Consider the following 27,990-nt stretch of genomic DNA (forward strand, 5'->3'; position numbering starts at 1 on the left):
GAGCGAAGGCGAATTCTGAGCGCGGGCTGCATGGGGGTTTGCCTGATCTTCTTTTGGCGCTCTTGCACCAGCTGCGTCCAGAGTTACTTTAAACAATAGGCACATGCAAAGATCCGCAGTCTCAATTAAGAAAACCAAGGTTCTTTCCCGTTTGCGCCCACGCGCTTTGGCATTTCCATACAACGCTCTTCGCCCTTACTGATTGCGTTATACCAGTTCTGTATTCATGAAATAATGAGAACTCTTTGAGCTGCGAGTAGATTTGGGCTGGTCGCTGACAATGATGCACTCGCTGCACGCCCGCGTCGAAACGGCGCGCGGCGCTGCTGGGGATCCAACATTATGGAGCACTAGTTGCTCATCTGGGTGGCGCGCGCCTGCAGGGTCGGCCGCGCGAGCTTTGCCTGACCCTCACACAGCGAGGGCGCCCGGGACATGGCCCCGGCCGGCCCGCACCCGCAACCCGGCGCGCGCTGCGCTGTGCCAAGCAAGCTTATCAGCCTCGGGGCCGTGCTGGGATGCGGGCGCAGAACGTGCAGTACCCCGCCGGGGTCAACTGGCAGCCGCAGCTGGGGCCCGTGGAGCAGTGCCTGCCTCAGTCACAACAGAAGTCCTTCAGGCAACCTCCGACGTTGAGGACGGGGTAGAATGGCGGACTGCAGCCCAGCTGCTCGAGCTCGAGCCTGCCTCTACGTCCGCAGACGGGACAGATGGCGGCTCCGCTCGCCTCTCGCGCAAAGGGAAGCAACCGCAGGCGGTACCGCAGCTGCTGCCGCGTGCGGCGCCGCGCAAGCGCAGCAGCGGCACGTCCAGCTCCGATGACGAGCAGCTTAGCACCAATAGCGGGGCCCCAGGGGCTTCTCCTTCCAGCAAGCTTGCAACTTCAGAGCAGTTAGGTGGCGCCTCTGCATCGGCAGCAACTGGCAATGCTGCTACTGCCGCCCCGACGGGCGTTGCAGCGGTGGGTGCCCCTACTGCAGAGGCCGCTGCGCCAGCTGCTGCGTCCACAAGCTCCATGGACGGAGCTGACTCGCTGTTTGCCTTCCTGTCATCACACGTCGCGCAAGTGGCCGCCTCCAAGCAGGAAGGCGGCGTGCCGGAGGACCAGCTGCAACTGGAGCAGCAGCGGCCACAAGACGGACAGCAGCAACAGCAGCAGCAGCAGACGGCGCGGCCATCAAAGACCGCGACACAGCTGCAACACCAGATACGGCGGCTCAAGCGGAGTGGGCGTCTGGCGACGGCGTTGCGCCTCTCTTACCAGGGCATGGAAGAGCACCCGCGCATGCGCTGCTTTGTGGCGTCTGCAGCCTCGCTGGAGGCAAAGCTCGGCCGCAAGGATGCGGCGCTCGCGCTGCTGGACGACGGGCTGGCGAGGTGGCCCGGTAACGTGGCGCTGCTGCTGCCGCTTGGGCGCACGCGGGCGGCGCTGGGTGACCGTGCCGGCGCGCGGGAGGCGTTCCGGGCGGCGCTGGCGGCAGAGCCTGACAATGCCTACGTGCTGCATGTGGGTGCGCGCGTGAGGGTTATAAGGGAAGGGGACGCGGGTGTGCGGCACGGGGTGTGCGGCTGTGGTGCCTGGTAGGCTCGCAGTGCAGGCGTGCAGTATGCCGCTGACTGGCCAAGTGGCCACTAAACCCCACTCGGTTCTTGACTTCCTGACCTCCGCAAGTACGCATGACGCATATGCACGCCGCAGTCTTGGGGCATGGTGGAGGCGGCCGCTGGCGACGTGGCGGCGGCTCGCGCTCTTTTCCGCTCGGCGGTCCGTGCCGAGCCCGACATGGCCGCCACCTACACGGCCTGGGCGCGGATGGAGGCCACGGCGCGGCGGGGGCCGGCGGGCGAGGAGGCGGCGCGGCGCGTGTTCGAGGAGGGCCAGCGAGCCGACCCTAGCCACGTGCCGCTGCTGCACGTGAGTCAGGCGGGGGGATTTAGTGAGCGCCACTCGTCTTGCGAGCCAAGTCTCTCCGCTTCTTGTTACTTCTTCAGCCTGCAGCTACCTGCCTGTTTACTAAGCTGTGGCCGGACCTCGTTGCGGGTGCAGGCCTGGGCGATGTTTGAGCTGAACCACGACAAGCAGAGCGCGGCACGGCGGCTGCTGGCGCGTGCGCTTGAGCTGGACCCCCACCACGTGCCCAGCTGGATGGTGAGCGGCATGTGCTTGCGGCGCATGGCGGTGCATGCGCCCTCCGATGTCTTGTAGTGTTCCTGTTTTGTAAGGGATGCGGTATGAGGTGACTTGCATGACTTCGTACCGCTAGCGCCGCCAGTGCCCCAGCCCTCTCATGCTCCGCACACTGTCCGCCTGCCGCTGTGGGCTGTTTCCTGACTGAGGGTTATCCGGCTGACTCGTGCGCACCCCTGCGTGGCTCTCAGGCGCTGGGGCAGCTGGAGTGGCGGCAAGGGAACGCCGCGCGCGCCCGCGAGGTGTTCGAGCTGGGTCTATCGCTGGGCGGCCGCGGCGCCGGCATGCAGGTGTCGCTGCTGAGCGCCTTGGCAGAGCTGGAGCTGGGGATGAAGAACGTCAAGCGGGCCAGGTGCGGCGTCTTGCATATGGTGCTATGCAAGAGCGGTATGCGCATGATTCTCTGCTTTGCTGCGACCGCTGCGACCGTCATGGTGTGAACCGCCATCGGCCCGCGCCCTCCGCCCCGCGTCCCCGCCAGGGAGCTGTTTGAGCGGCTGCGGCAGTACGCCCCCCGGCACGTGCCGGCGCTGCTGTCGGCCGCGCAGATGGAGCACCGCGCCGGCAACGCCGCCCGCGCGGCGCGGCTGTACGACGAGGCGCAGGCGGCAGTGGAGCAGCAGGGCGTGGTGCGCGGCAGCGAGGGCGTGCCAGCGAGGATTCTAAGGCCTAGGAGGCGGCAGCAGGCGGCGACGGCGACCGAGCAGGCGCAGGCGGGGGCTGGCACGGCGGCTGAGCCAGCCACTGCCGAACTAGGCGAACCTGCCGAGGGCGCACCGGGGGCTGAAGCTACGGCTTTCAGGGGCAGCCCACCTGGCGCCGTGGTGCCGGTGCTGCATGCGCGGGCGCAGGCGGCGCTGCGGGACGGTGACGTGGAGGCTGCGGAGCGCTGGCTGGCGGCTGTGGAATCGCTGGAGCCGGGGAACGGGTACTTGTGCCACACGCGCGGGCTGCTGTGCCAGCGCGAGGGGCGGGTCGAAGCGGCGGAGGACTGGTTCCGGCGCGGGCTGCGCTGCCGTGGCAGCCATGAGGGCGCGCTGCTGTGCTATGAGGGGCTGGCGGAGCTTCTGGCGTTCAAGGTAACGCGCGCGCGGGGGGGGGGGTGTTTCCACCATCCCAATAGGAAGCAAAACATAAGAGAGCGGGGAGGGCTTGTGTTAAGGCCTGCAGCACCAAGGACTGCTCGCGTGAGGCTTAGACTGATGCGGCGAGGGGCTCTGTGCAAGCTGACGCTGCTCCCTCTCTTGATAACACTCGGTCCATTGAATCTGTCGCTGCAGGGCCTCAAGGACGAGGCGCGGGCGGTGTGGCGCGCCGGCGCGGCGGCGGTGCAGCCGCTCACCTCGCGCTACCTGCGCCAGGCGGCCTTGTTTGAGAAGAAGGAGCGCAACTGGGCAGCCGCCGCGGCGCTGTTCAGCGACGCGGTGCGCCGCGACCCTCAGGACTACCGCAGCTGGCTGCAGTGGGCGGTGTTTGAGCGGCGGCAGCGCAACTTCGAAGCGGCGGAGCGGTGCTTCCAGCGGGGCACAGCAGTGGCGCCCGGATACCCGTACCTATGGTGCGTCGCGGGGCGGGGCGGCAGGAGCTAGGTGGAGTGTCCCGGGTGCCGGTGGTGTGCGTCAAGCAAGAATGGCCAAGCAGGATAGAAGGTCAAGGAGCGCGCTCGTTACAATGATGTGTGCCTGCTAAGCGTGCCTGCCATGGATGCGTGTCGCAGGTATTCGTATGCGACCATGCTCGTCGCGCTGAAGCGCCTTCCGGAGGCGCGGGCGGTGCTGCAGACCGCGACACGGAACTGTCCTCGCTCCGCGCCGCTGTGGATGGAGTGGGCGCTGATGGAGGCGGCGGCGGGAGACGTGCAGGCGGCGCGGCGGCTGTTCATGCGGGTGAGCGACCACAGCACCTACCTATACTGCTTGCATTCGCGCAGTGTTTGCCCCGGGGTTTTGTGTTACTCCCGGTCTGAGTGTACCCTTGCGTCCGCTTCGCCCGCGTGCAGGGCTCTGAGGTACCACCCACGTTTCAGCACGCGCCGCTGTACCAGGCCTGGGCGGAATTTGAGCGGCAGCAGGGCGACGAGGCGACGGCGCAGCGGCTGGCGCAGCAGGCCGAGGTGCTGTCCCAGGCGCCCGGGCCGGGGCGCCGCTCACGTGGCAGTCAGGTGGAGCCGTCGGCTGGGCCCAGTGCCACGGTCTAAGTGACGATACCAGCCTGCCTGTGATTTCAGCCAGTAGGGATTAAGCAGTTGGGCACTTGAGCTTAGAGTTGACTCCGCAGTGCAAGACCCTGGCAGTGGCCAGGGTGCGTGGTACTTGCGATCTGAGATCATGAGCAGCCGTACGATGTATTCGGTGGGAGTATGTATCGTATGTATCTTATCTTGCACTGCGTTGACTGGCGGTGTTGCACTGAGCTGCCCGAGGCATCGTAGACAGCTCGACCGCAATTGCAGGGGCCGGCCGGGTGCACTGAAGCACGATGTGATCGGAGTATGGCGTCACGGCCCACTCAGAGCATCGTCGGTCATGTCCCATTGCGAGACGATCGACGGCCATCCTGCCTTGCTTTGTAAGTTCTCGTCTGTTCACGAGGTCCTTCTGCAAAAGTGGCGTCCTGACTTCTCGGAAGTCGGGAAGACTCATGCGGGCACCCGACCACCCGTCTCAGACTCTCAGTTGCACATGAGCTTTCACACGATACCCGATGTCTGTCTGAAGTCCGATCAGCTGCGCACCCATGCCTGGCGGTTGCTGCGTTGCAACTCCGCTAATGCCCGGGTCCGGGGATACACCACACGATTGCGGGACTTACCCACCGTATACTGTCCCATTGCAATTACATCTGTCCGTCAGCACGGCGGTCACACTCAACGCACCGTCACGAGCTTTACAGCACGTTGCAAACAGTTGCGCTTTCATCAGCTGTTACCACACACCAAACATAGCGGCCCCCTCGCGCTCGTGTATTCGTTCAACGGTCAGCATGGTACTTGTCATAAGGACATCTAGTCTGATGAAGTTAGGTAAAGGAAGTGTCGTTATCCGCGTCTAGTCACTGCCGCATACCGCATGTGCACCTCATTGCCATGGCCGCCGTCATGCTGGTCACACTTGGACAGCCATATCACCGCCGCTCCCGGGAGCCATCCCGCTCATGACTGCGGTCGCGCTCCCGCCCCTGCTCGCGCTCCTTGCCCCGCTCGCGCTCCTCCCGGTCACGATCCCGGTTGCGCCCGCCAGCCCCGCCTTCCCGCTCGCCCCGCTGCCGCTCCATCCGCCGCCACGCTTCCCGGTCGTACTCCCGCTCGCCCTCGTCACGGCCACCTCCGCGCCCGTGCTCCCGCTCCCGCTCGCGCTCGTGCTCACGCTCACGTTCCCGCTCCGGCTCACGCGCCTCACCGCGGCGCTCCTCACGCCCCTCACCGCGGCGATCTTCATGCCCCTCACCGCGGCGATCTTCATGCCCCTCACCCCGGCGCTCCTCGCGAGCGTCCTCCTCACGCCCGCCGCGTTGCTCCCTCTCCTTGCTGTCCCTCTCTCGGCTGCTCCGCCGCCTCTTCTCACGTCGCCGGTCCCCATCGCTGTCACTACCGCTGTCGCTGCTGCTGTCGCTCTCGTCGCGCGCCCGCTTCCCGCTGCCCTCCCTATCGTCCTCTTCGTGCCGCCGCTTCTTGTCCCGCTTCTCCCGCTTGTCCTTCTTCTCCTTGCGCTCCTTCTTTCCCTTCTTGCTGCTCTTCTCCTTCTTCCGCTTCTTGTCCTTCTCCTTCTTTTCCTTCTTGCTGCTGCTGTGCTTGCGTTTGCGCTTCTCACCGCCGTCGCCGTCGCTGTCGCTGAGGTCGCTTCCGTCCAGATCACTGGAGCCCAGGGACGACACCTCATCTGGGTCGGGCAGCAGCGCGCGCATGCTAGCAACTGCGAGGGGAAAATGGAGCAGTACGCAGTGTCGTTCAGGTGGTTACGCAATCTGTATGATAACGTGGTTGTTTGAGCATAGCGCCAGGACACCAGAACCCGTTGTGCCCAGGGAGACACTGCCTCCTTGTAATGCCGGGTCCGCGCACCTGCCGCCGCCGCGTCCAGGTCGCCGATGTCACCCGTGTGACCCGAAACACCGTTCTTGCACTTCTTTGTGAGGTGGCCCAGGCCGCCGCAAATTTTGCAGGCGCCGCGCGTGGCGTTGCCGGTGGCCCCTTGCGACTTGGCCAGTGCCAGCAGCCCCTGCAGGTCAGTGGCCTTAGGCTGGTAGCCAGCTACACGGTGCGCAAAGCAAGAGGGGAATTAAAAGTGAGTATGACGATTGCAGCATGTATGTGCGTAAGCCACCAGGTGTCCTAGCTGCTGGAACAGCCGGTTCGAGACTGCGGGAAACGGCAACCGCCCGGCACGCACACGACAGCCCAGTGGAGGCGTGTCCCTCATACCTACCCATGCCCTGAGCCGCCCCTGTCCACACCCTGTCCCCAAGCTGCCTACCCTGCTCAATCAGCGCCTGCGCACGCTCCATGCGCTGCGCCTTGTGCCCGCCGCCATACGAGGGGGCGTGCAGCGCAGCCTCGATGGCAGAGTTGGTGCCCTTCTGCTCGTTCTCAATTCCAATGACGTTGTTCCACATAGAGTTTCCTTGCAAGGCCGTACTGCGGTTTGAGACCAGACGGTGGAGGAGGCCAAGTCAGAGCCGAAGCGGAAGTCGAGAAACATGCCGAAGCAACCCCACGCCTGCCAACCCACCTCGTGCGGACACGATTATACTGCGCCTTGAGCTGAGCTATGCCTCTGGTCGCCATCTTTGCTGGGTTCCCACAAAACAAGCGAAAGCAGAAGAAGATCCCCTCAGTCTAGCGCACCGAAACACCCTTGAAACGCCTAATAAACTTTTCTTATCAAGCAAGGTCTGCGTAGAAATGTAAACAGCGTCTTATGTCAAGTCGTTGGGGAATGTGACGATAATTGGCTTTGCAAGAATCAAGCTCTGAGTAAGAGGCTGCCGTGCTGTGGTAGTAGATTTGGAGAGCAGCGCTACCCGGTCTTCAGGACTGCCGGGCCGGGTTTGGACCCTGGACCCTGGAACGATGGGCGTGCTCACTGCAATTGGCCCCGCCGAGTCCCCCCTTGCTGGCGCAGTCCCTGCCCGTGATGGAACATGGCAAGGGGCAGGAAAGCGTAGTCCCGATGTGTGTGGCTCCCACCCGTGCCCACATAAATGCGTAGCAAGAAGGGACAAGGCATTGGTGCGTCGTTCGCGCGCTGTTACTGTACCGACGGTAGCTGGCAGGTTGTGTCGATGTTTTGCTGACGCGCATTCCTCACGCTCCGGGCGCCCGGCCAAGGCGATAGCACCACACAGACTCAATGCGACGCCACACCGCGCGGATAGCATAGCCGATGCGCACCTGCAGGCAGTCCGGCGCAGTCCCTGCCAGTAGTCTCCCCATAACCTCGTCGGACTGTCCCTTCAATTGTAATTCGCATCCATAACCTCGCATTCCCCCCATTGATGTACGTATCTTAACCATGTTACACACGGCAGGGCATCATCGATCTTCTCTACATGCATGTATCGCACGCCAAGCGGCGCTCCCCCAAGCGCCGGGTCCGGAATTATATTGGCTAATCTTGTCTTGAAATTTCACACCCAGTGCCCCACCAACTCGCTGCCACTGAACCTCCAAGCCCAATCCGCACCACCTGCTCCATCTCATTAACCCAGAACAACACGGCTCCACGGCTCCACCTGCTCCCAGCGCCTCGGCAAAACAGCCTCCGCGCCTGCTCCTGCTCACGCCATTGCAGCACACGCACACGCGGGTGCCCCTAGCCCCGCACCGCTGCGTTCCCGCGTTCCCAACCGAGTCCATTTACAGCAGCAGCTCGGCGATCTGGACGGCGTTGAGCGCGGCGCCCTTCTTGATCTGGTCACCGCACACAAACAGGTCCAGGCCCTTGTTGTCATCACGCGAGATGTCGCGGCGCACGCGGCCCACGAACACGTTGTCCTTGGTGGTGGCGTCCAGGGGGGTGGGGAAGCTGCAGGGGCACGTCAAAAGGAAGAAGCCACGTCAGCTCATCCACTTGAGTTCACAGGTTCCTGGACGGGAAACAATGTGCATCTGGCGCAGCAACGGACGCCTGCTTCGCCATCCCGCCGTCACCACGCTCGCCTGCGCCTCTACAGCTGCTTTCCGACGGCAACGTGTTCCGCCAATCACCAGCAATCCCCCTAGCCAGCTCCTCCCAGGCTGCCCTAGCCATCGCCGCCACCGCCAATCATGTCTTTGCCGCGCCTGCCCCCGCTGCCAGCCCTGAGCCCAGCCCTGGCCCCCATGTCGCACCGGTTGTTCTGGCGGTCGTTAATGATGGACACGCCGGGGAAGGCCGCCAGCGCCTCCAGCGCTTGCGCCTCGGAGATGTCCTTCTCGAACTGGGCGAGATTCACAACACACACGCAAGGCACGATCGGGTCAGCGCTTGCGCGTCAGGCAGTGGGGGCATTGGCTGCCACCGGTCTCCTCGCCGCACACAGCGCCAGGTTGCTCAACCCCGTTCAATGACCAACACCCCGTCTTGCTTGGCCGCTGCAGGCCGCCGTCGCACCTCCAGGTTGATGGACTCGGCGTGGGCGCGCATGACGGGCACGCGCACGCAGGTGGCGGTGATGCGGATCCCGGGGTTGTTCCAGATCTTGCGGGTCTCCTTCACCAGCTTCATCTCCTCCTCGTTGTAGCCCAGAGCCACGTCCATGCCGCTGTTGTGCGAGAACAGGTTGAACGCGTACTGCGGACGGATGCGGCGGTGATGGCGTCACAGAGGGCGAGCAAGCCGGTCAGCGCGACGACACGCACACTTGCGGCATTGCCCAGCCCCCCAGTCCTTGCCGTGGGTGAGCTTTACCACCACTATCCCCAGCAAACACCACTCAACCTCTTACAGAGCTTCCACCCGCCGCCTCGATCCCTCCCAAACCTCCATCCGTGTCGCGCCTCCTCCGAGCCGATCCCATCACGCTCCATCAACCACCGCTCCACGCCTATGCCTCCTCGCCTCCCCCCATGCAGCTCACCTGCTGGGGGAAGATCTTGGGCTGCGCGGGCTTGCCGTCCAGCACATCGCGAGTCTGCTGGCGCAGCTCCTCCATGGCGGCAGCACCGGCGCCCGAGGCGGCCTGCGGGGGAGCGCAAGCAGTAAGAGCAAGCCGTCTCATCCGGTACTTGGTGTCCATTCCCAGTATGGGGTGAGTGGGCGAGGACAGGTGTGCCGGATGCAACTGCCGAAGGCATCCACGGAGTACCCGCCTTCCGCCAGGTCGCGTGGCCAACTGGCACCTGCCCCACGCAAGTCATACGAGCTAACATCCCACCTGTTGCCGCCGCGGCTTACCTGGTAGGTGGAAACACACATGCGCTTCACGTTCGCGACGCGGTCCAGGGGGGTCACGGCCATCAGCGCGATGATGGTGGAGCAATTGGGGTTGGCGATGATGGCGCCGCCCTTGCCGACCTTGATATGCGACATGGCCTGGGCGGGTGGTCAAGAGCGTGTGTGCACAGGCATCGGCACGAGCGTACGAGCAATGAAAGGCGCCGCAGATTGGCGCCATGGCCTGACGTCACTGCGAATGGCCACCAGCGCGGCCCCTTCTGTAACGGCCGTTTTGACTCCTAAATGGCAGTTAGCTGATGCTGTACTTCGCCCGCTTGCCCGCACGCACCACCCCAGCTCACTGCGAAGCGCCTCTACGGCCCAAGCTTTGGTACGCATCTCGCACACCCGCCACCCGTTGCCCCAGCATTGCATGCAGTTTTGCCTTCCCCGATGAGGTACATCCAACCATCCCTTGCTGGCGGTGCAAACGATACGCCCGGCTGCTGCTGTGCCCTGGCGCTTCAACGCCCACCACTGGCTCCAGCCGCCACGCGCCTCGCTCCGGTTACCCTGCGCTTCCACCCCTGCAATTGACTTCCAACTTGCCCGAATGTCACGGGAGTCGGATGCCTCAGTTACCTACCTCGGGGTTGACCTCGGGAATGACCAGGGGCACGCCCTCAGTCATGCGGAAAGCAGACGAGTTGTCCACCACCTGGCCAGCACATACACACGCGACCGCGTCATGAGCAATTGCGCACCCGTACGGAGTCTAGCAGCATTGTGCGTCACCGGCATTATCGCACAGCTTCCATGCGATGTGCCCGTACATCAGTATGGACTAGGCGGACCAGGCCGCAGGTCGGGCAGTAGTCGCGCATTTGCGTGTGCGGCAGCACCACCACCAGCCCTACTCACGATGGCGCCAGCCTTGGCGGCAATGGGGCCCAGCTTCTTGCTGATGGAGCCACCAGCGCTGAACAAAGCAATGTCCACATCGTTGAAGCTGCGAGAAGGGTTGCGATGAGGGAGGGTGTCAGCGTGCCAGTGGCAACTGCCCGGAGTTGCGTGTGTTTCGCGCGTGCGCGCTCGTCCCCACGATGTCGCCCCGCCCGGATGTCTTCCCAGAGGTCGCGTGGCTGGATATGGACACTCTAAAGGCTCACGGGCTTGCCGCGACGGATATTCGCGACCTTTCGCGTGGTGCAAGCATGATTGACGTGGCGAGGCCCCTTTAAGAAGGTCCAGCGATCTGGGCTTCGGCGTGCCCAAATTGAATTCGATTTTGCCATGAGACTATGAGTGTGCCGAGCTGCGCGCGGGCCTGTCCCGTTGTCGCGCCCCTTGCGGACCTGTTCTCCGTCAGCTCCTCAATGGTGTAGCTGACGCCCTCGAACTCCTGCTTCTTGCCAGCAGACCTAAAACGGAACCGCATGCAAGTTGGCGAACAGCGCGTCAATAGGCGAGCAGGGAAAGCGACATGCCACGCCGCCGCACTTCAGCGCTGCTCCAGCTCACCGGGCAGAGGCCAGCATCTTCATAGAGCTGTAAGGGAAGTTACGCTCCGTCAGCACCTGCAAACGGACCCATGGCGAGTTCAGCCTTCGGCAAAAGAAGAATGCTGAGGCCATCGGCAAACCGCACCGTCAGAAACTCCTGGCCGACAGCGCCAGTAATGCCGACGATAGCGACGCGAGGGCCATTGGCAGTCTTGGCGGCCTTGGCGACCAGCACCCGGCGAGACGCGCGGGTGGGGCGGACGCCCGAGCGAGAAACCTGAGTGCGAGTAAGCTGCATTATGTTCCTAGCGAGTAGGTTATGCAGGGTTTCTAAAGGGGTGAGGCAGGGGGGAGGCTGGTGATTAATACCGGGTTGGGGCTGCCGAAGGTCGATCCGTGCCTGGGCCTGCTGGAAGCTTTGGTCAGCACAACTCCCGACTTGGAATAAACGGTTTACACGGAAGTATGTGGTAATATCACGACACGCAACTAAACGTAGACGACAAGCCCCTCGAGGGCTTTGCTCGCAGCACAGTCGAGCTTGTTGACCGTCGCCCGCGTCCCAGTAACAGTTAGAGCCTGTGCGCGAGTATGCGCATCACCAACACTATTTATGCAGAATGACTCGCCAAGGGTTCGCCAGAAGTGGCAATTGTAAAGAGCGAATTCCTCGCTGAGCAGCTTTCGCCATGGCCGCTGCGGCAGTCGCGCCGCCCGACGAGAAGTTCCTCAAGCTCAGAGAGGAGAATGAGCGGCGGCGCAAGTAAGGAAGCTCTGGCAGCGGCGACAGAGGCTCGCAATTAGACTTGTTTCGTTGTGGCGCGCCACAAGCCTCTGCCTTTGTAAATCGCACAGGAAGAAGGAAGAAGAGGAGAAGCGCCGTAAGCAGGACGAAGAGCTGAAGGTGCGATCTGGCGGTCGCGCCAGAGGGTTTCGCACGCTGGGAAGCTGGGGCCCCTCGGCACAGCACGCCGCGCGCTTGCCCCCACGGCCCGCTCACGATGGACGCCAGCGTACCGAAAGCATCTGGGCAGCCCAAGGGGTTATACCTCTTGGTTACGGGGGTTGCCTGCGGAAATCGGGGTGGTTGAACGTTTCGCATCCAGGGTGCACGCGTGACGCGTCTCCCGAACGCTTTACGTGGTGTGTGGTGCTGCAGACCAAGGAGGCCCTGGAGCGCCGGCGCCTTGAGCGGGTGGAGCAGGATGAGCGCATGCGGAAGCCGTGGCAGCAGCCACCGGCCCCAAAGAAGCCCATTTTGCGTAAAGGAGCAAAGTCCAAACCTTCACAGGTGTGCCGCGCAAGCCAGGCGGTTACGGCACCTGCTGCGGACGATGGGGCCAGGGGCTGGTCTTTCAAGCCATGCGCAACATGTGTCACGTACCGCGATGCCTTTTTCTTGCCCCGCAGCCGCCGACCCCATCAGCTGCGGACCCTATGCGGAAGTCGCAGCAGGAGGAGAAGCGTAAGGAGCTGCGGCAGGGCCTGCAGGACTTCATCCGCCAGCAGCGGCAAGCAGCTGTGGCGCCCAAGGTGAGCATGCGCACGAACAGACATGCAGCTTGTCGTGTGTTCAGATTTCTATAAATTAGTGTGGCTTTGCCGTACCTAAAGTGAATTCGCTGGAGCGACCGCAGAATCCTGCGGGCGCGGGAGGAGGCGGTGGTGGCGGAGGCAACGACGGGGCACCCGTCGTGCCGCTGACATGGGAGGAGCTGCGGCTGGCTGCCGAGGCGGGCTTTGACGAGCTGGTGCGGCAGCAGGAGGAGGATGCGGAGCAGCGCGCGGAGGACCCGGTGGCGGCGCGGGCCACACGGCACCGCTCCCCCTACAAGAGCCCCTTCCGCGGTGCACCAGGTATGCAGGATGGTCTGCACGACGAGGGACGAAGCGTTCCGCGTGGTGGCTAGAGCTGCACAAGATCGCTCGCTCCCGTGACCGTTCTGACATTGACACGTGGTTCCGCGTGTGCTCCTTTACTGCGTGGCTTGCTGTATCACAGCTCCACCGCAGGAGACTGTCCAGGTGGCTCTGGTGCCCACACAGCAGCACGCGCCGATCGCGGCCGCGGCGCATGTGCCGGACACCCCTACAACTGCGGTGCCAGCCACTGCAGACCGCATGGCCGCACTGCGCACCAGCTACAAATTCAGTGATGCCCCCGGCTGGACCGGCCAGCACCCTGCAGCTCTGCAGCAGCACCAGCCGCAGCGCGTGGGTTTGGACGCGGGCACTGGCGGCGGACCCATGGCCACCACGCCGGCAGCTGTGCTGTACCCACCGGGTGATGGGCCCGAGGCGGCGACGGGGTCGGGTGACGTTGGTGCGGCGAGCAGCGTGGCAAGCTCGGGCGGGCTTCGTCGCGGTGTGACTGCGGCTGCCCGGTACCGCGTCGCGCCGCTGGATGCCGAAACGCTGGACTCGGCGGCTGAAGACCCCTGGGGCCGAGACAATGCCGCAGCAGGCGGCGCAGTGGTGGATGCCGGGTCTGGCGGCGCCGGGGAGGGCGTGGGAGTGGGTGTTGGTGACAGCGGGCCACCTGGCAGCCCTGGCGGCTCAAGGTCACCGCGGGGGTCCATGGGCCAACGCCCGCCACTGCCGGGCCCCTACGACTCGCCGTCGCAGCAAGTCTGGCCGCCCCCATCGCCACAGCATTCGCAGCAGCAGCAGCAGCAGCAGCAGGCGGTGGGCACGCCGCGGCGGCCTGCAGCGGTAGCGGTTTCGGGCCCGCCTGCGGACCCGCTGGAGGCGAGCCTGCTGGCCGGCGGCACCCTGGCGGCGCTGCAGCAGGCAGATGGCTTCCGACTGACATCGCCGCGGCCTGCGGGCACGACGCCCCAGCAGTCGTGGGACCAGCCCGCAGCGAGCGCGCACGTACAGGAGCCGCTGTCGCTGCAGCCATCTCAGTCCGCCGACTACGCGCGTACTCAGCAGCAACAGCAGCAGCAGCAGCAGCCGTCGGCGCAGAAGACTGCGCGGCGGGGCTGGGGCGCGCCGCCGGGCCAGGCGCAGGCGCCTCTGCAGCAGCCGGGCAGTCCTGGGGCGCATTACGGCGACGATCCGCCCATGCCGGCGTGGGCTCAAGCTGGCTCAGGGGCGCATGGGGGCGGTGCCGCGCCGGAGCACTCCGGCGCCTGGGCTGGTGGAGAAGCAGGTGGCGGCTTGGGTGAGTCTGGCGCGGACTTTGGCGGGGAAGTTGGACTGGACATGGGTGCCAGCGGCGGCTTGGCGGGCGCAGGGGTGCAGACTGCCGTGCGCCACAGCATTGGTGTGGGCGACAGCGGCGGCCCAGCCATGTGGCAGCGTGAGTCGGTGACGCTGCCGCGAGCGTCGCAGGCCCAGGTGCAGCGCGCGCCTGCGGACTTTGGTACCCCGGCCCTGCAGCCACGGCACGAAGACAGCGAGCCGCAGTTCCAGGCAGTCAGCCCCGCTGAGGTGCAACAGTCTGTGCCGCTCGTGCCAGCTGTGTCGCCGGCGCACGGACCCGAGCCAGGTGCTCGCCTGTCGTATAACGACGTGCCTCTGCAGGGCTCCCCAGCCCTTACGGCCAGTGTCGCGTCTTCTACGACGTCAACACCAGCCCGAGCGCCATCTGAGGCCGCGCGCTCTGTCTCCCTCGCGGCCAGCTCGCCGCACCAAGCTCCAGCACCCGGGGTAGTGTCGACTGAGCGGAGCAGCGCTGTGGGTGCAGAGGCCAGCAGGGGCTTGCAGTCGGCTGTGGATGCCAGCGAGGAGGCTGTACGAGCATCGACCGGGGGCCACAAGCAGGGCCTGGAGGACGCGGTGTTGGGGGATGTCGCTGAGGCGGAGCACGAGCCATGGGTGCCGCCCATGCTATCAGCCTTGCCGCCACCGGTAAACATTAGCACCGATGGACTGCCGGCGGCAGCGCCTGTGGTACTGCGGCATGAGCCCCTGCAGGGGTCCGCTACCGGGGCAGCTACAGCTGCGCTCACACACCTCGCTGCAATGGCTGCCGGGACGGCGCTGCCCCCTGTTACAGCTGCGGCATCTGCGGCGCCTGGAGTTGCCACCTCGCAGAACGACAAGGCGGTGCTCCCGCCAGTCATCACGTCACGGTAGGTCCAGCCATAATTGCAATTTAAGCAGCTGTGCACGATGTGGGGCAATGCTGTGCGACTGAGAGGAGCATATTTCATTTTGACTCTGCACGCATGCATGTCGTTTGTCCCATCCGCAGGCCGCTGTCGGGCTCAGCTCGCCTGCCGCCGTTGCCGAGCGGCTTCCACTCTGGTGGCTCCATGTCGGGCTCGCTGCCACCAGTGGCCGCGTCAGCTGGTTCCATGACTGGCACGCCGCCACCCAAGTCGCAGCCCCTGTCTGCTTCGGGCAGCGCTGCCACCACCTCCACGAGCATCAGCACGCCAACAACGCCACCGCAGCAGCAGGCCCACGCACTTCACCAGCCGCACCCGCCCCCGATGCGTGCGCCCTCGCCGCCGGGCTCCCCTCCACGCAACGGCACGCCGCAGCGCTTCCACCGTCAGCTGTCGTCGTCTGGCGGGTCACGGCCACAATCGGCTGACCTCGCGGAGCGCTCAGCGGCGTCGATGACGGCGGTCGCTTCAGCAGCCTCATCAACGCCCGTCAGTCCCCCGCAAGCGCAACTGACACAACCGCAGTCGGCGCTAGCACCCCAGCCGCCGCCACAGGCGCCGCCGGCGCACCCGTCGCGGCCTCGCTCTGCGGACCTGGTGGCAGCCGCCAGCGCGGCTTTGCCGGCAAGCCAAGCAGCACCCACTGCTGGTGCTGCTCGTGCATCGCCACCGCCTGCACTGAACACCACACCCCTGCCGCTGGAGACCCCGGCGGTTGCTGCAGCTGCAGTGCCTGCCAGCCCACGTGTACCGGGTGTCGTGGTCACAACCCCGGCATCTGGCACCAGTCGTCCGCACCGTCAGCTGCAACAATCAGCGCCGGTTGCTCAGGCCGTCCAGGCGGTGGGTGCCGGGGGCCGCCTGGATGGCGGGGCGGTCTCGGCAAGCCGTGACTCGGCGTTGCCGGTTGAAGAGAACTCGGCGGTGGTGGTAATTGAGGATGACAAGGACAGCGACATTCAAGCTGATGTGGAGGTGTATATGGATGACAGTGGGCTGGCCTCTCCCAGCCCCGCCCACACCAGCCTGGGTGCGCCGGCGCAGCCGGTAGGGGCCGCTACCGTGACGAACATGCCCGCAGCTGTCAAGCCGGTCGGCACAGCTGCAAGTCTCAGCAGCAAAGCAGAGGCATCACCAGGGCCGGACGAGGCGGAAACCGCGCGGCTTCAGCAGCAGCAACAGCATCTGCTGCATCTCACGGATGCGAGCGTGCTGCCATCGCGCCCACCCGGCACAGCCGGCAGCGGCATGGGTAGTGTCATGTCAGGTAGCCACATCAGCGCCGCGCCGCTGTCCGAGGCCGGCAGCAGCAGCAGCGCCGGTGCGGGCGGCGCCGGTGCCCGTCCGGGCTCCGCCGCAACCGCCGGAATGATGGGGTCTGGCTACCAGGCTTCGCTGCTGGGCATGCTGGATGACTCGGTGTCAAGCTTCGACTTCCGGGTGCCTAGGTCGGCGGGCGGGAACAGCGGCGGCGCGGGCACCGGCTCGCGCCCGAGCTCGGCGGCCTGGGCGGCGCCGGCCTCACCCGCCGCGCCCGTGCACGCGACCATTGCCGCTGCTGCCGCCGCCGCAGCGGCAGCTGGCGTGCCGTCTGCTGCTACAGCCCGCAAAGGCGACAGTGTGCCTGGCAAGGCTGGGCCGGCGGGCAATGGCGTGGTGACGGTGGCCGTCAAGGCCGGGGCGCCCGTGCCACTGGGGTGCTCGGCAGCAGCCCCGAAGGCAGGCCACGCAGGAGCACTGCCCTCCGCCAACTCGTTCCAGGTGCTGCAGCCGTCCAAGGCGGCAGCAGCAGCCAGAGCTGTATCAGGCGACCTGATGTACGGCGGTGCAGATGACGGCGAGGATGACGGGGGCCGGGGCTTTGACGAGGAGCCCGTGGGTATGGAGGAGCCCGTGCTGCCACAGCCGGCGTCATACCACCTAGCTGCTATACCACCGCCCGCGGTGGCGCCGCCGCTGCAGCTGCCCGCTACGGCGGCTGCGACCGGGGCGCCTGCTACTGCCGCGCCTGCAGCGGCAGCACCCGCTGGAGCTGCTACTGCTGGGGCGCCTGCTGCTGCCGTGCCTGCACCCGGGGAGCCGGACATGGATGACCTCATGCGGGAGATACAGGCGCTGTCCGCCCTGCGCAAGTAAGCACTTAGCTTATAATGCCAGAACCTTAGGCAGATGTTTAGGGACTTCCTATTATACCGTGCTTGCATCGTATGTAAAGGCACATGAGCCTGTAACCCAACATACACCCGCGCCACCTCGGTGCTCACGCTTCACGCTTGTATTTACGCCTGCTATTGCTGTTGACTTCATTGCCCCTGCAGAGCGCTGAAGGCAGAGTTTGAGGGCATGGGTCACGGCGAGGCGGTGGCGGGCCTGCAGACCCTGTCCGCCAATTTCACCGCCGCAGCGGGTAGTAACGGCAACGGCGCCAGCGCCACTGCCAGTCCGGCGCATTATGCTGGGCCAACTCAGGGGAACAGTGCGAGCTCCGCACCTGAAGCCGTGGGCATTGCTGGCGCAGCCGCCGCGGCTGCTCAGCCAGCTCCGGCGCCATTGCTGCAGTGGGGGTTCGGCGGTGGTGCACAGCCGCCGCCGCCGCAGCAGCAGCAGGAGCTCTACGGCACAGCGCCGGCATACACCGTGCCGCCGCCAATGCCCATGCAGCAACAGCAGCAGCCATTTGAACAGCACATGCAGATGCCGGCGTGGGCTGCCCTTGTGATGCCGCCACACCCAGTCGCGGAGCCACAGCCGGTGCAGGCGCTTCCTCAGCAGCACCCGCACCAACCAGTCGCTCAGCCATCCACAGCGCAGGCTCCGTACGGGGCGCCTTGGCCGCAGGCTGACAGTGCACAGCGTCACACACAGCAGGCAGCCCCGCCACTGGCGACCACGCTTCCGAGTGCTGCAGCCACACTGGCGCCTGGTGGGGTTGCAGGTGCGCCCTTTCCCGCAGACGTCATGGCGGCGGCGGCCGCAGCCGCAGCAGGGCCCAACGCCGTTGCGGCACAGGGCTCGGTGCCTCAGTACTATGAGGAAGATCCCCACGGCCGCTCCTTTGCCTTCGCAGCGCCGCAGCAAACGGCTGCTGGCAACGGCTTCTACCAGCAACAAGCGGCCCTGCCGGAGCCGCTGCCGCTTGCCCCGCCCGTCATGCCAGCGCCAGCGCCAGCGGCCCCGCCACAGCCCGCCGCTGCTCCGTCGCCGCCGCAGCCCGCGCTACAGTGGACTATTCCGGCTGCTCCTGGCAGCTCGAGCCCAGGCGCAGCACCCCAGCCGCAGGTGTCACCCCAGCGCCCGGCGCGTGTCAGCGGAGGTGGCGCCGCCACGCCCACCAAGTCCACTCCCAGCGTCGCAGCAGCAGCTGGCAGCACCAAGCGCGCGCTGGGTGGCCATGCCGGCGGCGCCGGCTACGCAGCGCTGGACAGCCCTGGGTCAGTCAGTGAATTACGACACGGTACGCGGTCAGGCACGGGCACGGCCTCGGCACCCAAGCCAGCTATGGCAGCCGCCGAGCGGCCACTCATCAATGACGGCAGCTATGCACGGGCAGCCGTTGAGGCACGGGAGCGGGCCGAGCGGGAACGTGCGGCGCGGGAGGCCCTGGCGGCGGAGACTGCCGCAGCCAAGGCCGCGGCCTTGCAACGCAGCAAGTCGGAGCACCGGACCGGTGGGGGTGGTGGCACACCCAGCGGCGGTGCCTCCACCTCACCCACTGCTGGCACGGGGTCCGGTGCTACCAAGGCGCCCTCTGCCATCGGCTCGTACGTGCGCCAGCCCTCTCCCTTGCCGGCACGACCCACAGCGCCGTTTGGGCGGTCCACATCAACGGGCCGAGACACCGGCGCGCGCGGGGGCGTAGCGGCCGAGCCCTCTTCGTCCGGCACCACACCCACCGGCACACGTGCCGCGTCCCGCATTCCAACGCCGCCGAGGCCGCGTGATGCCGGCGCTGCTGGTGTGGGCGCAACTGGCGGCAAGCAGCTGGCGGTTGATGAGTCGTACGACAGCGATCTGGATTTCTTGGAGCGGGCTCTAGACGCGTCTGACACGGAGACGGACACGCCGTCACCGCCGCGGCAAGGGGCGCGCAGGGAGGCGTTCGCGTCGCCCTCGTCGGCCACAGCCGCGGCAGCAGCAGCCGCAAACGCAGCGGCGTACCGGGAGCGCCTTGCCGAGGTGAGACTGGCCGTGCAAGGTTTCACCCGTGTTGTTATCTGTGTGCGCAAGTTCTTCTCAGCTCTTGCGCTGTAAAGTACACAATTCTCAATCCTTGCGCGCCTGAAACGTTGCACTTGTCTATGCCTATGTACAAACGCAGGCACGCCCCAAACCGCTGCGCATCCCCACGTCTGGCGCGGCCACGCCCATGGGGGGCGCCAGCACCGCCAGCACCGTGGCCTCACACGCCGTGCCCACAGGCGGCGGCCGCGCAGCGGGCGCCGGCTCGCGGGCTGGTGGGGCTCCTATGGCGGCGGCGCCGCAGCGCAGCGGCCACAGCGGCACGAGCGGCAAGCCTGTGACGCCCTTCACTGCCGCCATTCGCGAACTGATGGGTCTGCCAGGTGCGTTTCGTACCACCTAGCCGTCCATCATATGTACCGTACTGGGCCCCATGCGGTACATGCTGCAGTGTGTTGGCATATCAAAGGCAGCTGATTATCAACGGCTATGCTTTCTGCCTGTGTACCTGTGCGTGCAGGCTCGGCTCCGCTGGAGCAGTCTCGCGCCGCCGCTGGGGCCGCCGTGGGCCGCGGTGGTCAGCTGCTGGACGCGCGCGGGCAGTGGCCCAGTCGGCTGACGGATGAGGAGGACCGCCTGCTGGCCAGTCTGAAGCGCCTGGACGCAGAGGTGCTCAAGCGGGTAAGATAGGGGACAGGGTGGAAAAAGAGACAATGGGTGAGCGGATGGGGCTACGGGAGGATGTCAGATGCTGTTGCACGGGCATGAAAGGCGCACCAGGGCCGGGGGCACGTGCGGGCTTGTCTACAGGTGCTTTCGGGCAAACCACTCGTGTACATGTCATTTGGACCTGTCATGTGGTCTGCAGGGCCTTGCGGCTGCTGGCCTCGTGAATGGACCGTCCGTGACTGGTGGCAAGGGTGGCAAGGCGGCGGGCAGCAAGGGCGGCAAGGCAATGGCTGCTAGTGGTGCCGCTGGCGGCGGCGGCGGCGGCGGCTCCAACAAGCTGACCAACTCGCTGCAGCAGGACCAGCTGCGTGAGAGCCTGGACCGCCTGGACAGCCAGCTGGGGGCGCTGCGGAGGAAGATGGAGGGTGAGTGGGCGAAGCAGCTTGTCGTCTGAGCTCAGCGATCAGGTGCATGGCCATGCGGACATATGCATGGGGTGTTTTGTTACCTGCTGGTATGTGGCATTTGACACTTTGGGCTGAACCTGTAACTGAAGAAGGGCCGTGTGCTATGCGTCCCCCACAGACCGCGCGTGCATGCTGGGTATGCCTTCATCCGCCGCACCGACGCCCTCCGCAGCAGCAGCCATAACGCCCGGTAAGCCCGCGGCCTCAACACGCCCCCGCGACATTACGCCGACCAAGACCCCAGAGGAGCGCCGCGGCCCGCCCGCCACCCTTGCCAAGTCGCGTACGCCCACGCCCAACAAAGCCAAGGCCATTCGCGATCAGCGGCAGCAGCAGCTGACGTCACACCAGGGCGCCACGCCGCCGGCCGCGCGCACTGCAAGCGGCACAGCGTCTGCGCCGCCCAAGCCCGCGTCTGCCCCTGTCATGGGGGCTATGGGTGGCGTGCCGGCAGTGCCAGCTGCGGCGCAGTACCAGCAGGGACCTATCGCGGCAAGCTCGATATCGCCGCCGCCCGCGTCCGCGTCGGCCGTGCCTTCAGCTGGCTACAGTGGGATTCCGCAGGGGCCAGCCAATGGTGTTGCCAGCGGCGTATCTGGAGCGCAGCCGCACGGCATGCCGCCACGCGCGCCGCCGGCGCGCGCACCTGCAAGTGCACCCACCGGCCCTGCCGCGACCAACGCCGCGGCACAGCAACAGCACCACCACCAACAGCAACAACAGCAGCAGGGGCCGCCGGATGCCGGCATGATGATGTTGCCCAACGGCATGATGGTGCCGTACCCGGCCCCAGCGTACGGCGCCATGCCGGGCGGCGGCGCGCACGTGATGAATCCGTACGGCACGCCGTCGTCGCCAGGCGGCGGTGGCAGCGGCGCCCCACAGGGCATGCTTATGCCGCCGCCCCCACAACATCAGAACCTGCAGCAGCCGCAGCAGCAGCCGCAGGTTGCGTACGTGCCCACGATGCTGCCGAACGGGCAAATGGCGTACGTGCCGCAGTACGTCATGCCGGGCGGGGGCGGGAGCTACATGCAGTCCAACATGGGTTTTCCCCAAATGATGATGCAGCCAACGGGGATGCAGTCGCCGCAGCTGGTGATGGCGTGGGGCGCGTCGCCGCCGCCTTCCGCGCAGGCGGTGCCGATGTCGCCCGCCGGGCCCAGCTTGTACTCCTTCGACCGCTCCTCCAGCAATGGCACACCACCCCAGGTGCAGCAGCAACCGCAGAATGGCGGCGGGCCAGGCTCCCATGACCTTGCCTACCAGCACCAGCAGTATCAGCACCAGCAACAACAGTACCATCACCAGCAGCATCAAGCACAGCATACTCCGCCCTTCGTTTCCCACAGCCCGCCGCCCAGCGGCCCCATGCCGCATTACCACAGCACAGTCATGCGCTCACGCAGCATCGGTAGCCGAGACGGTGAGGCTATGACAGCCGCTGCAGCTGCGGCTGGGCTGGTGCAGCAGCCGCAACAGAGGGTGCCGCACTCTGCGCCGCAGGTTGCTAGCGGCGGTGGAGTGCAGGGCGGCGGTGCGGAGCTGGCTGCTCCGCAGTCTACGAGGGAGCCGTCGGTTCAGTTCCAGTCGTTTGGGCCCAACGGCGGCAGTCGGGGGCTGGGGCCGGGAGCAGCTTGGGGAGGGGGCGCTGCAGGCGCCGGGGCTGGGCCTGCAGATGGGGGCGTGATCAAGGCGGGAAATCTGGGGTTGCTGTTCTCATAGGCTGCGGCGCATCGGTGTGTACGTTGCGTGTGTCGAGTGGCACGCAGCGGTAAATGGTCATGCTGGTGATCCATGCGTGTATGGCATGCTTTAAGCATGCAGAGGTTGGAAGCTCGTGGTACGTGCAGCGTGCGCCGCATTGGCGCAGGTCGTGGGTAGTTCACCATGGGAACACACGGAAGCTGCGCCTGTATAGCTGGGTCCTGGCCTGGATAAGGCTGCTCATGGAGTCCTGTTTCGTTGCCTGGTGATTTGGAAAGTCAGGCAAGCATGAACCTCGGATTCTGCTGTAATGTTCACTTGCTGATTCCACGTCAATTGCCTATCCTCTCAGAGGTCCAATGTTCCATCACACTCGCCCAGTTCCAGACAGGCAGACACTCATCTTACAGTGCCCTCCACGTGCCTCCAAGTGCCATTGCTGCAAGCCTTGCTGTGCTGCATGCATGTGGCCTAACGCCTAACACCGACCATGTGGATCACCATAATTGCACACGCCTCGTTATCACGCTCTCGGTAATTCCTCAAAACCCCGGCTATGTTCTACATGCTCTGTCTGCTCATCAGTGCTCACCACGAAAGTCCTCCTCACGCTAGGCCTCGCCTGGTCGGGATCACGGCCTGACCCCAACAGTACCACCCAGCTGCGCTCGCAGGCCTATTCCCTACCGCCTTCGATACTCCTGCAACCCGCAGCTCGCAATCATAGCTGCGGATACCTCCCCTGCATCCATCGCATTATGCACGGCGTCTGCGTGCTTTATACCGTCGTGGCGCCGGCAGCCGCGGTGGTGGCTGCCTTGGCCTTTGCCTCCTCCTCCGCCTTCTTTTTCGCGACTGACTCTGTGAGGTCGGGCAGCTGCTTGATGGCCTCGTTCATGCGGCTGATCATGTCTACCACCGTGCCATGCAGCTCCTTGGTCACGCCAAGGCCGTCCTGCGGGGTTTGAGATGGAACTGGAACTTACGGCACTCAGCGAGTGGCGCCATCGGAGTGCTGAGGAAGACGCATGGCAGCATGAGTAATGCCAGAGGTGATTGCAATAGCAAAGCTGGCGAAAGGCAGGTCACAGACCACTGGCGGCATGAGCGCATTGCATAACACCGAGGGCGATACAAGGCAGGACCCAGGAAGAAGGTAGCACACCTGCAGCGTGATGCCCTCGCTCCATTCGGGCGGCATGGGGATGAGAGGCAGCTGCGGCGGCGATGCAGCGGGGACATGCGTGCGTCAGGAGCAGCGCCAGGACGGTCCCGTCAATGATAAGCACGTCACCAGCTCTTCAAGCGCGTTGCTCAACCGACGACAACAAAAACAACGGCATCAACCGGCTGCCCGGCTCACCTTGAGCTGGTGCTCGTACGCGGTGTACGTGCGCTTGTCGAACATCCAGATCTCCTTCTCAACACCAGGCCGCTGCAGCGCGTAAGAGCGCATGCAGGTTAGACCCAGCAGAGGTCACAACATGCAAGGACTCAAACCATGGCATGGCGTGCCCTTTCATACTGCCTCCCCCGCGCCCACCTTGTAGATGCTGCCCCATGTGTAGTGGTACATGGAGGCGTTGCCGATGGCACGGTCGTGTGGCGGCTGGCTGATGAGCGGCGAGCTGGGCGGCGGAAGGTTCTTGATATTGAGCTTGTTGGCAGCAACACCAATGTCCCACGCATACATCTCACGCACCCAGCCTGCAGGCGAGTGTTACAGTGACAGTGGCGGGTGGCAGGGCGACTAGTGGGTCGGGGACAGGGCACCACAGCACACAAGAATGCACAGACGTATGCAGTGCCATGTTGCCTGCTGGGGTTCCATGCCATTACTCACCCAACTGCTTCTTAGCTTCCTCGTGCGTCTCAATCCATTTGCTAAGATCCTCCCAGATGGGTGTCGCGGCCTACGAGATAGCAGGATGTGTGATCAGGCACGTGACGCAAGAGAGCGAATGGAGCTTCTAGCTGCTATGCGAAAAATCGAAGCTATTGAGCCTCTCGCACGGATGAACGAGCAATCCTACTGCGGTAAGTATTCTATCAGGCCTCTCGCGAGCGACTGCTGTCGACTCCACTCAGCTGCGAGTTTAGCTCCTCGTCATACCTCTCCTTAGGCCGAGCTGTTACATTAGTACATTATAAGCAAGCCATTGCTAACGTGAGTAGCCATTGGTTTGGTTGGCTCTCTGAGTGCGAGCGAAACCTCCGGGCATCCACTTGGCATCCACTCGCTGCGCCGCTGATTTCGCCGCCAGGGTCACCATCATGACCAGGGACTGCGGCTGAGCGTTCATGGCCGTGAAGAAGTCTAGCACATGCTGTGCACTGGCGCCCGCTGGCTGGCCCTGCTCCATGCGCCGCCTGAACGGGGTGGGCCTGGGGAGAACGGACCCGGCGCCAGCACCCCTCGCTGTCTATCCCGGTTTGCCCCGCTGGAGAAGCCAGCAGCGCAGCTCCCATTCCCGCCGGGCTGCCCAGCGCCGGCTCCCCAGGCGCGGCACGAGCGGCGATCCGAAGGCCCAACCGGGAGCCCCCCCGCCTCCGCCAGCCCTCACCGCTGCCAGCCCCGCCCCGGCGCCCACTACCTTCCGTCGCCCTGCTCTAGTGCCCGCCTCTCCCCTGGGGCCAGCCCTGCAACGGGAGCAGGCGGTCGCCGCCCCTCCGTGTCCGGGAAGCCAGGACGCCCATGCAGCGCCCCAGCAGCGCAATCAACGAGATGTCCGGCCTGGCCGGTAGGGAACATGACGCACCTTGAAGTCAGAGAAGCGTGCCAGCACAGGCGCGGGACCCGAGTTGGGCACATCCTTGGGGTCGCAGTCGGGGCAGCGCTCCTTGAGCAGCTTCACAATGACTGCATGGAGGCACGCGGCAACAGCAGGGCGGTTCGAGATGACCCCTGCGCCTCAACTCTACCCGCCATAGGCCCAAAGCACGTGAAGCAGCCCACCGGCACTTCCAGAGCCTGCCTCACAGCCGCCGGCACTCACTTGGGATGGAGGGCGCGATGTAGTCGAAGCCGAAGGACCAGCCCGGCACGGAGCGGTCGTAGGCGTCACCCGGGTCCGGCAGGGGCTTCATCCACACATAGTCGGTCTCCAGCAGCAGCAGCCAGGGCGCCTGCGCCGGGACAACAGGGTGAGGTGTGGGGCGCACAGGTGGGGCGTAAGGAGAACTTGGAGAGGGTGCGCGAGGCAGATGGACGCAGAGATAATTAATCCCAATCGAACCCTTTGGCGTTTGCATCGGCCGCGGCCGCGTGTGCATGCGCGGGCACACCGGCACAGTGCCAGCATGCGAACGGCACACGCCCAGTGCACGCTGCAACATCACGGCACGCACCTTGAGCATGGATGGGTCCTTTTCCGCAGCGTCGATGAATTGCTGCATGGCATTGGCGCGGTCCGCCACCGGGAACCAGCACCACTTGTCGCAGTCAGGCTGCAGCGGCTGAGCAATGAAGGTAGGGATCTGCAGGCGGGCGAGGTGCGAGATGTTGGCCACCGCAACACGCGAGGTTAGGTGTACAGATTCTTGCTTCGGACACGAAAGGGCGGATGACCAAACCACAACGGGCGGCGGATGGCGGATGACCAAACTACGGCGGACGGCGGATGACCAAACTAAGAGCCCCAATAAACCTCCCAGCTGTGTACTTTGCTCACGGCGCACCTCGTCCATGACCTCGTCCGGCGTAGTGCGGTGCAGGATGCGCGTGAGAGCCACCAGCCGCTCGCCACCCGGCATCTTGCGCACGATGTTGTAGGTGCCCACCCTGTCGAGGAGGCGGCAGCAGCAACGTAGGTAGGAAGTGTGCGTCAGGAACAGCAGATGGCCAATGCCGGATGCTGCCACGGCGGCTTCTCGTGCCCAGGTTGCCCTGGCCGTTTGCTGGCGTCCCCTGGACTGACTCACATAATGCGCGCCTGGATGTTCTGGTAGGGACTGCCGTTGCTGGTGAAGAGCGTGTGCACGGTGTTGCCGGGCATCTTTTCCTTCACAGGCGTGATGGGCCACTTGTTGGCGTCAGGGAACACACCATTAGCGGGCTTGGCGGTGGCGACGGCAGTGGCCGTGGCGCCAGTCGTCGCTGTGCCGGCCGCGGCCGTGTTAGTCGTGGCAGTAGTGGTGGCGGCGGTTGTAGTGGTGGTTGCGGAGGCTGCTGCACCGCCGGTGACCGCGCTCTTGGCCTGCGCTTCAGTGTTGGACACCGCTGCCTTGTTCTCGGACTTGTCACTCTGCTGGGCCTGTGGAGCGGCAAGCGTGGCGAACGGGTTGGACAGACTGGGCCTCCCGGCGATCACACCTTGCCCTGCTGTTGCAGTAACCCGTGTGCCCGGTGCTTCGGATTCGCGCCTATAGCATGCCCGCTCACTCGCAGTCCGGGTTCCACGCGCAGTTATACAGCTCCAATCCCGCGCCCACCTTCATCAGGTCAGCCGCAGTTTTGCTGTCGTCCTTTGCAGCTCCTTGCTCCGACTTATCCGACTGCTGCTGCTTGAGCGCTGCAGCCATCTGCAAACAAGCGCGAGGGAGCGGCATCCCACGACGTTTGTTGTACGAGACCAGACCTACACGCGCGAGACAATACGCCGAGTCGCAAAACACGATGTACGCTGGTCCTGCCAGAGCGATCCTATCACATCCTGTCACGTTCACCTCACCCGCTCCTCCCTCCGGCTGCCTGGAACCCACATAACAGAGCTCACATCCCATAGCTCACCTCCTTCGATACATCCCCGTTGGCGGGCGGCTTGTTGCCCAGAGCCACGTTCTGGGGCAGCTCTGGTGATGAGCTGGAGGCAGAAGCGCCTGCAGGCAGCCGTGAGAATACGTTACTGATGCAGGGTCTGCGGTGAGGAGACGCTACGATTGCGAAGGCAAGCCGAGTGTTGCACCTGGGGCTGTGGCTCAGCAGCTGCTGCCTCCACCCGCGCAGCGCTCACACACATTTACCTGTTGCCCCAGCCTTCCCAAGCCCTCCATATCACCGCGCCCAAACCTGTCCCCACCACGTACCCGAAACGCTATGTGAGCTAGACTTGGGCGTAAACAGCTCCCGACGACTGGTCCACGTCTGCACGGCCCGCGCAATCAAGAGCAACTGGGTCACCGAAGCTGGCCCGTGTGGCTTGCGCACACGTGGCAAGCGACTCGGTAGCCTGCAAGACTCACCCTGACGGCGCCCCCGGCCGAGCCCGCGGAGCCTGCACACAACGAACCACACGTTCCGATAAATGCGCCTAGAAATGTGAGGACTGAGCAGCGGATACCCGCGCGTGATCAGCCCCCCAGCCCACAGGCCCTGGTGCTTCGCCGGAGCCGGCTGGATTTCTCTCCATTTGCAAGGACTTACTCAGACTCCCATCGGCCTTCACCACATGCTCCGCCTGGGACGGCAGAGGACGACGCACGGAGTGTCAGGCACGCGTAAACGGGGCACACCCGGCACGTTCGTGCCCGGTAGCCGCAACAGCTCCTGCTTACCGTGTGAGGGCTCCCGAGCAGAATATAGCCGCCAAGGAGGCCCACAGAGAAGCATATTATAATGATGAAGGTGCCATATGAGTTGGTCTTCTTCGCCCCGGCCTTCGCCCCGGCCTTCATTTTTGGCACTACAGCCACGCAGGTAATTGGTTGTGGTCCTTTAAGCGTGACAATACATCAGGAAACTAGTAGAGAGAGCGCTATCCTCCCTAGTCTGAAAGCTGCTGCTTTAACGATCGACACAGACTTTGCTAAAGTCACACGTACTATGCTAGCGCCCGCCGCGATCTACTTGCTTTCCCGTGATGGCCT

At 64.9% G+C, this 27,990-nt stretch overlaps 5 protein-coding genes across 5 annotated transcripts; 2 read left to right on the top strand and 3 right to left on the bottom strand.

Moving 5' to 3' along the window:
- The first annotated feature begins 129 nt into the window (after nt 1-129).
- Nucleotides 130-4,772, top strand: CHLRE_09g389615v5 (uncharacterized protein). The gene is made up of 8 exons (XM_043065514.1): nt 130-1,507; nt 1,700-1,915; nt 2,048-2,149; nt 2,380-2,540; nt 2,670-3,267; nt 3,469-3,746; nt 3,906-4,074; nt 4,188-4,772. The coding sequence occupies exons 1-8, from the start codon at nt 281-283 to the stop codon at nt 4,383-4,385; spliced, it is 2,949 nt and encodes a 982-aa protein (XP_042921118.1). The 5' UTR covers nt 130-280; the 3' UTR covers nt 4,386-4,772.
- A 71-nt stretch (nt 4,773-4,843) lies between these two features.
- Nucleotides 4,844-7,409, bottom strand: CHLRE_09g389652v5 (uncharacterized protein). The gene is made up of 4 exons (XM_043065515.1): nt 6,916-7,409; nt 6,661-6,821; nt 6,249-6,437; nt 4,844-6,099 (listed from the first exon to the last, which is right to left on the bottom strand). The coding sequence occupies exons 1-4, from the start codon at nt 6,969-6,971 to the stop codon at nt 5,312-5,314; spliced, it is 1,194 nt and encodes a 397-aa protein (XP_042921119.1). The 5' UTR covers nt 6,972-7,409; the 3' UTR covers nt 4,844-5,311.
- Nucleotides 7,410-7,463: 54 nt separating this feature from the next.
- Nucleotides 7,464-11,368, bottom strand: CHLRE_09g389689v5 (uncharacterized protein). The gene is made up of 10 exons (XM_001695007.2): nt 11,191-11,368; nt 11,065-11,120; nt 10,899-10,964; nt 10,465-10,552; nt 10,190-10,261; nt 9,562-9,699; nt 9,245-9,346; nt 8,779-8,958; nt 8,517-8,605; nt 7,464-8,211 (listed from the first exon to the last, which is right to left on the bottom strand). Exons 1-10 carry the CDS (start codon nt 11,341-11,343, stop codon nt 8,043-8,045), a joined length of 1,113 nt encoding a protein of 370 aa, XP_001695059.1. The 5' UTR covers nt 11,344-11,368; the 3' UTR covers nt 7,464-8,042.
- Nucleotides 11,369-11,489: 121 nt separating this feature from the next.
- On the top strand, nt 11,490-22,508 carry CHLRE_09g389726v5 (uncharacterized protein). The gene is made up of 12 exons (XM_043065516.1): nt 11,490-11,808; nt 11,901-11,949; nt 12,205-12,336; nt 12,456-12,578; nt 12,683-12,902; nt 13,048-15,124; nt 15,247-17,295; nt 17,482-19,339; nt 19,482-19,725; nt 19,863-20,023; nt 20,211-20,436; nt 20,597-22,508. The coding sequence occupies exons 1-12, from the start codon at nt 11,735-11,737 to the stop codon at nt 22,201-22,203; spliced, it is 8,820 nt and encodes a 2,939-aa protein (XP_042921120.1). The 5' UTR covers nt 11,490-11,734; the 3' UTR covers nt 22,204-22,508.
- Nucleotides 22,509-22,577: 69 nt separating this feature from the next.
- On the bottom strand, nt 22,578-27,989 carry CHLRE_09g389763v5 (uncharacterized protein). The gene is made up of 16 exons (XM_001695008.2): nt 27,679-27,989; nt 27,548-27,581; nt 27,367-27,398; nt 27,211-27,268; nt 26,915-27,003; nt 26,617-26,706; nt 26,107-26,438; nt 25,864-25,966; nt 25,534-25,662; nt 25,182-25,311; nt 24,945-25,045; nt 24,029-24,098; nt 23,729-23,892; nt 23,549-23,620; nt 23,351-23,401; nt 22,578-23,140 (listed from the first exon to the last, which is right to left on the bottom strand). Exons 1-16 carry the CDS (start codon nt 27,796-27,798, stop codon nt 22,964-22,966), a joined length of 1,752 nt encoding a protein of 583 aa, XP_001695060.1. The 5' UTR covers nt 27,799-27,989; the 3' UTR covers nt 22,578-22,963.
- Nucleotide 27,990: the final 1 nt, after the last annotated feature.

This window comes from Chlamydomonas reinhardtii, chromosome 9, assembly GCF_000002595.2.
Source record: "Chlamydomonas reinhardtii strain CC-503 cw92 mt+ chromosome 9, whole genome shotgun sequence".
Lineage (NCBI taxonomy): Eukaryota > Viridiplantae > Chlorophyta > Chlorophyceae > Chlamydomonadales > Chlamydomonadaceae > Chlamydomonas > Chlamydomonas reinhardtii.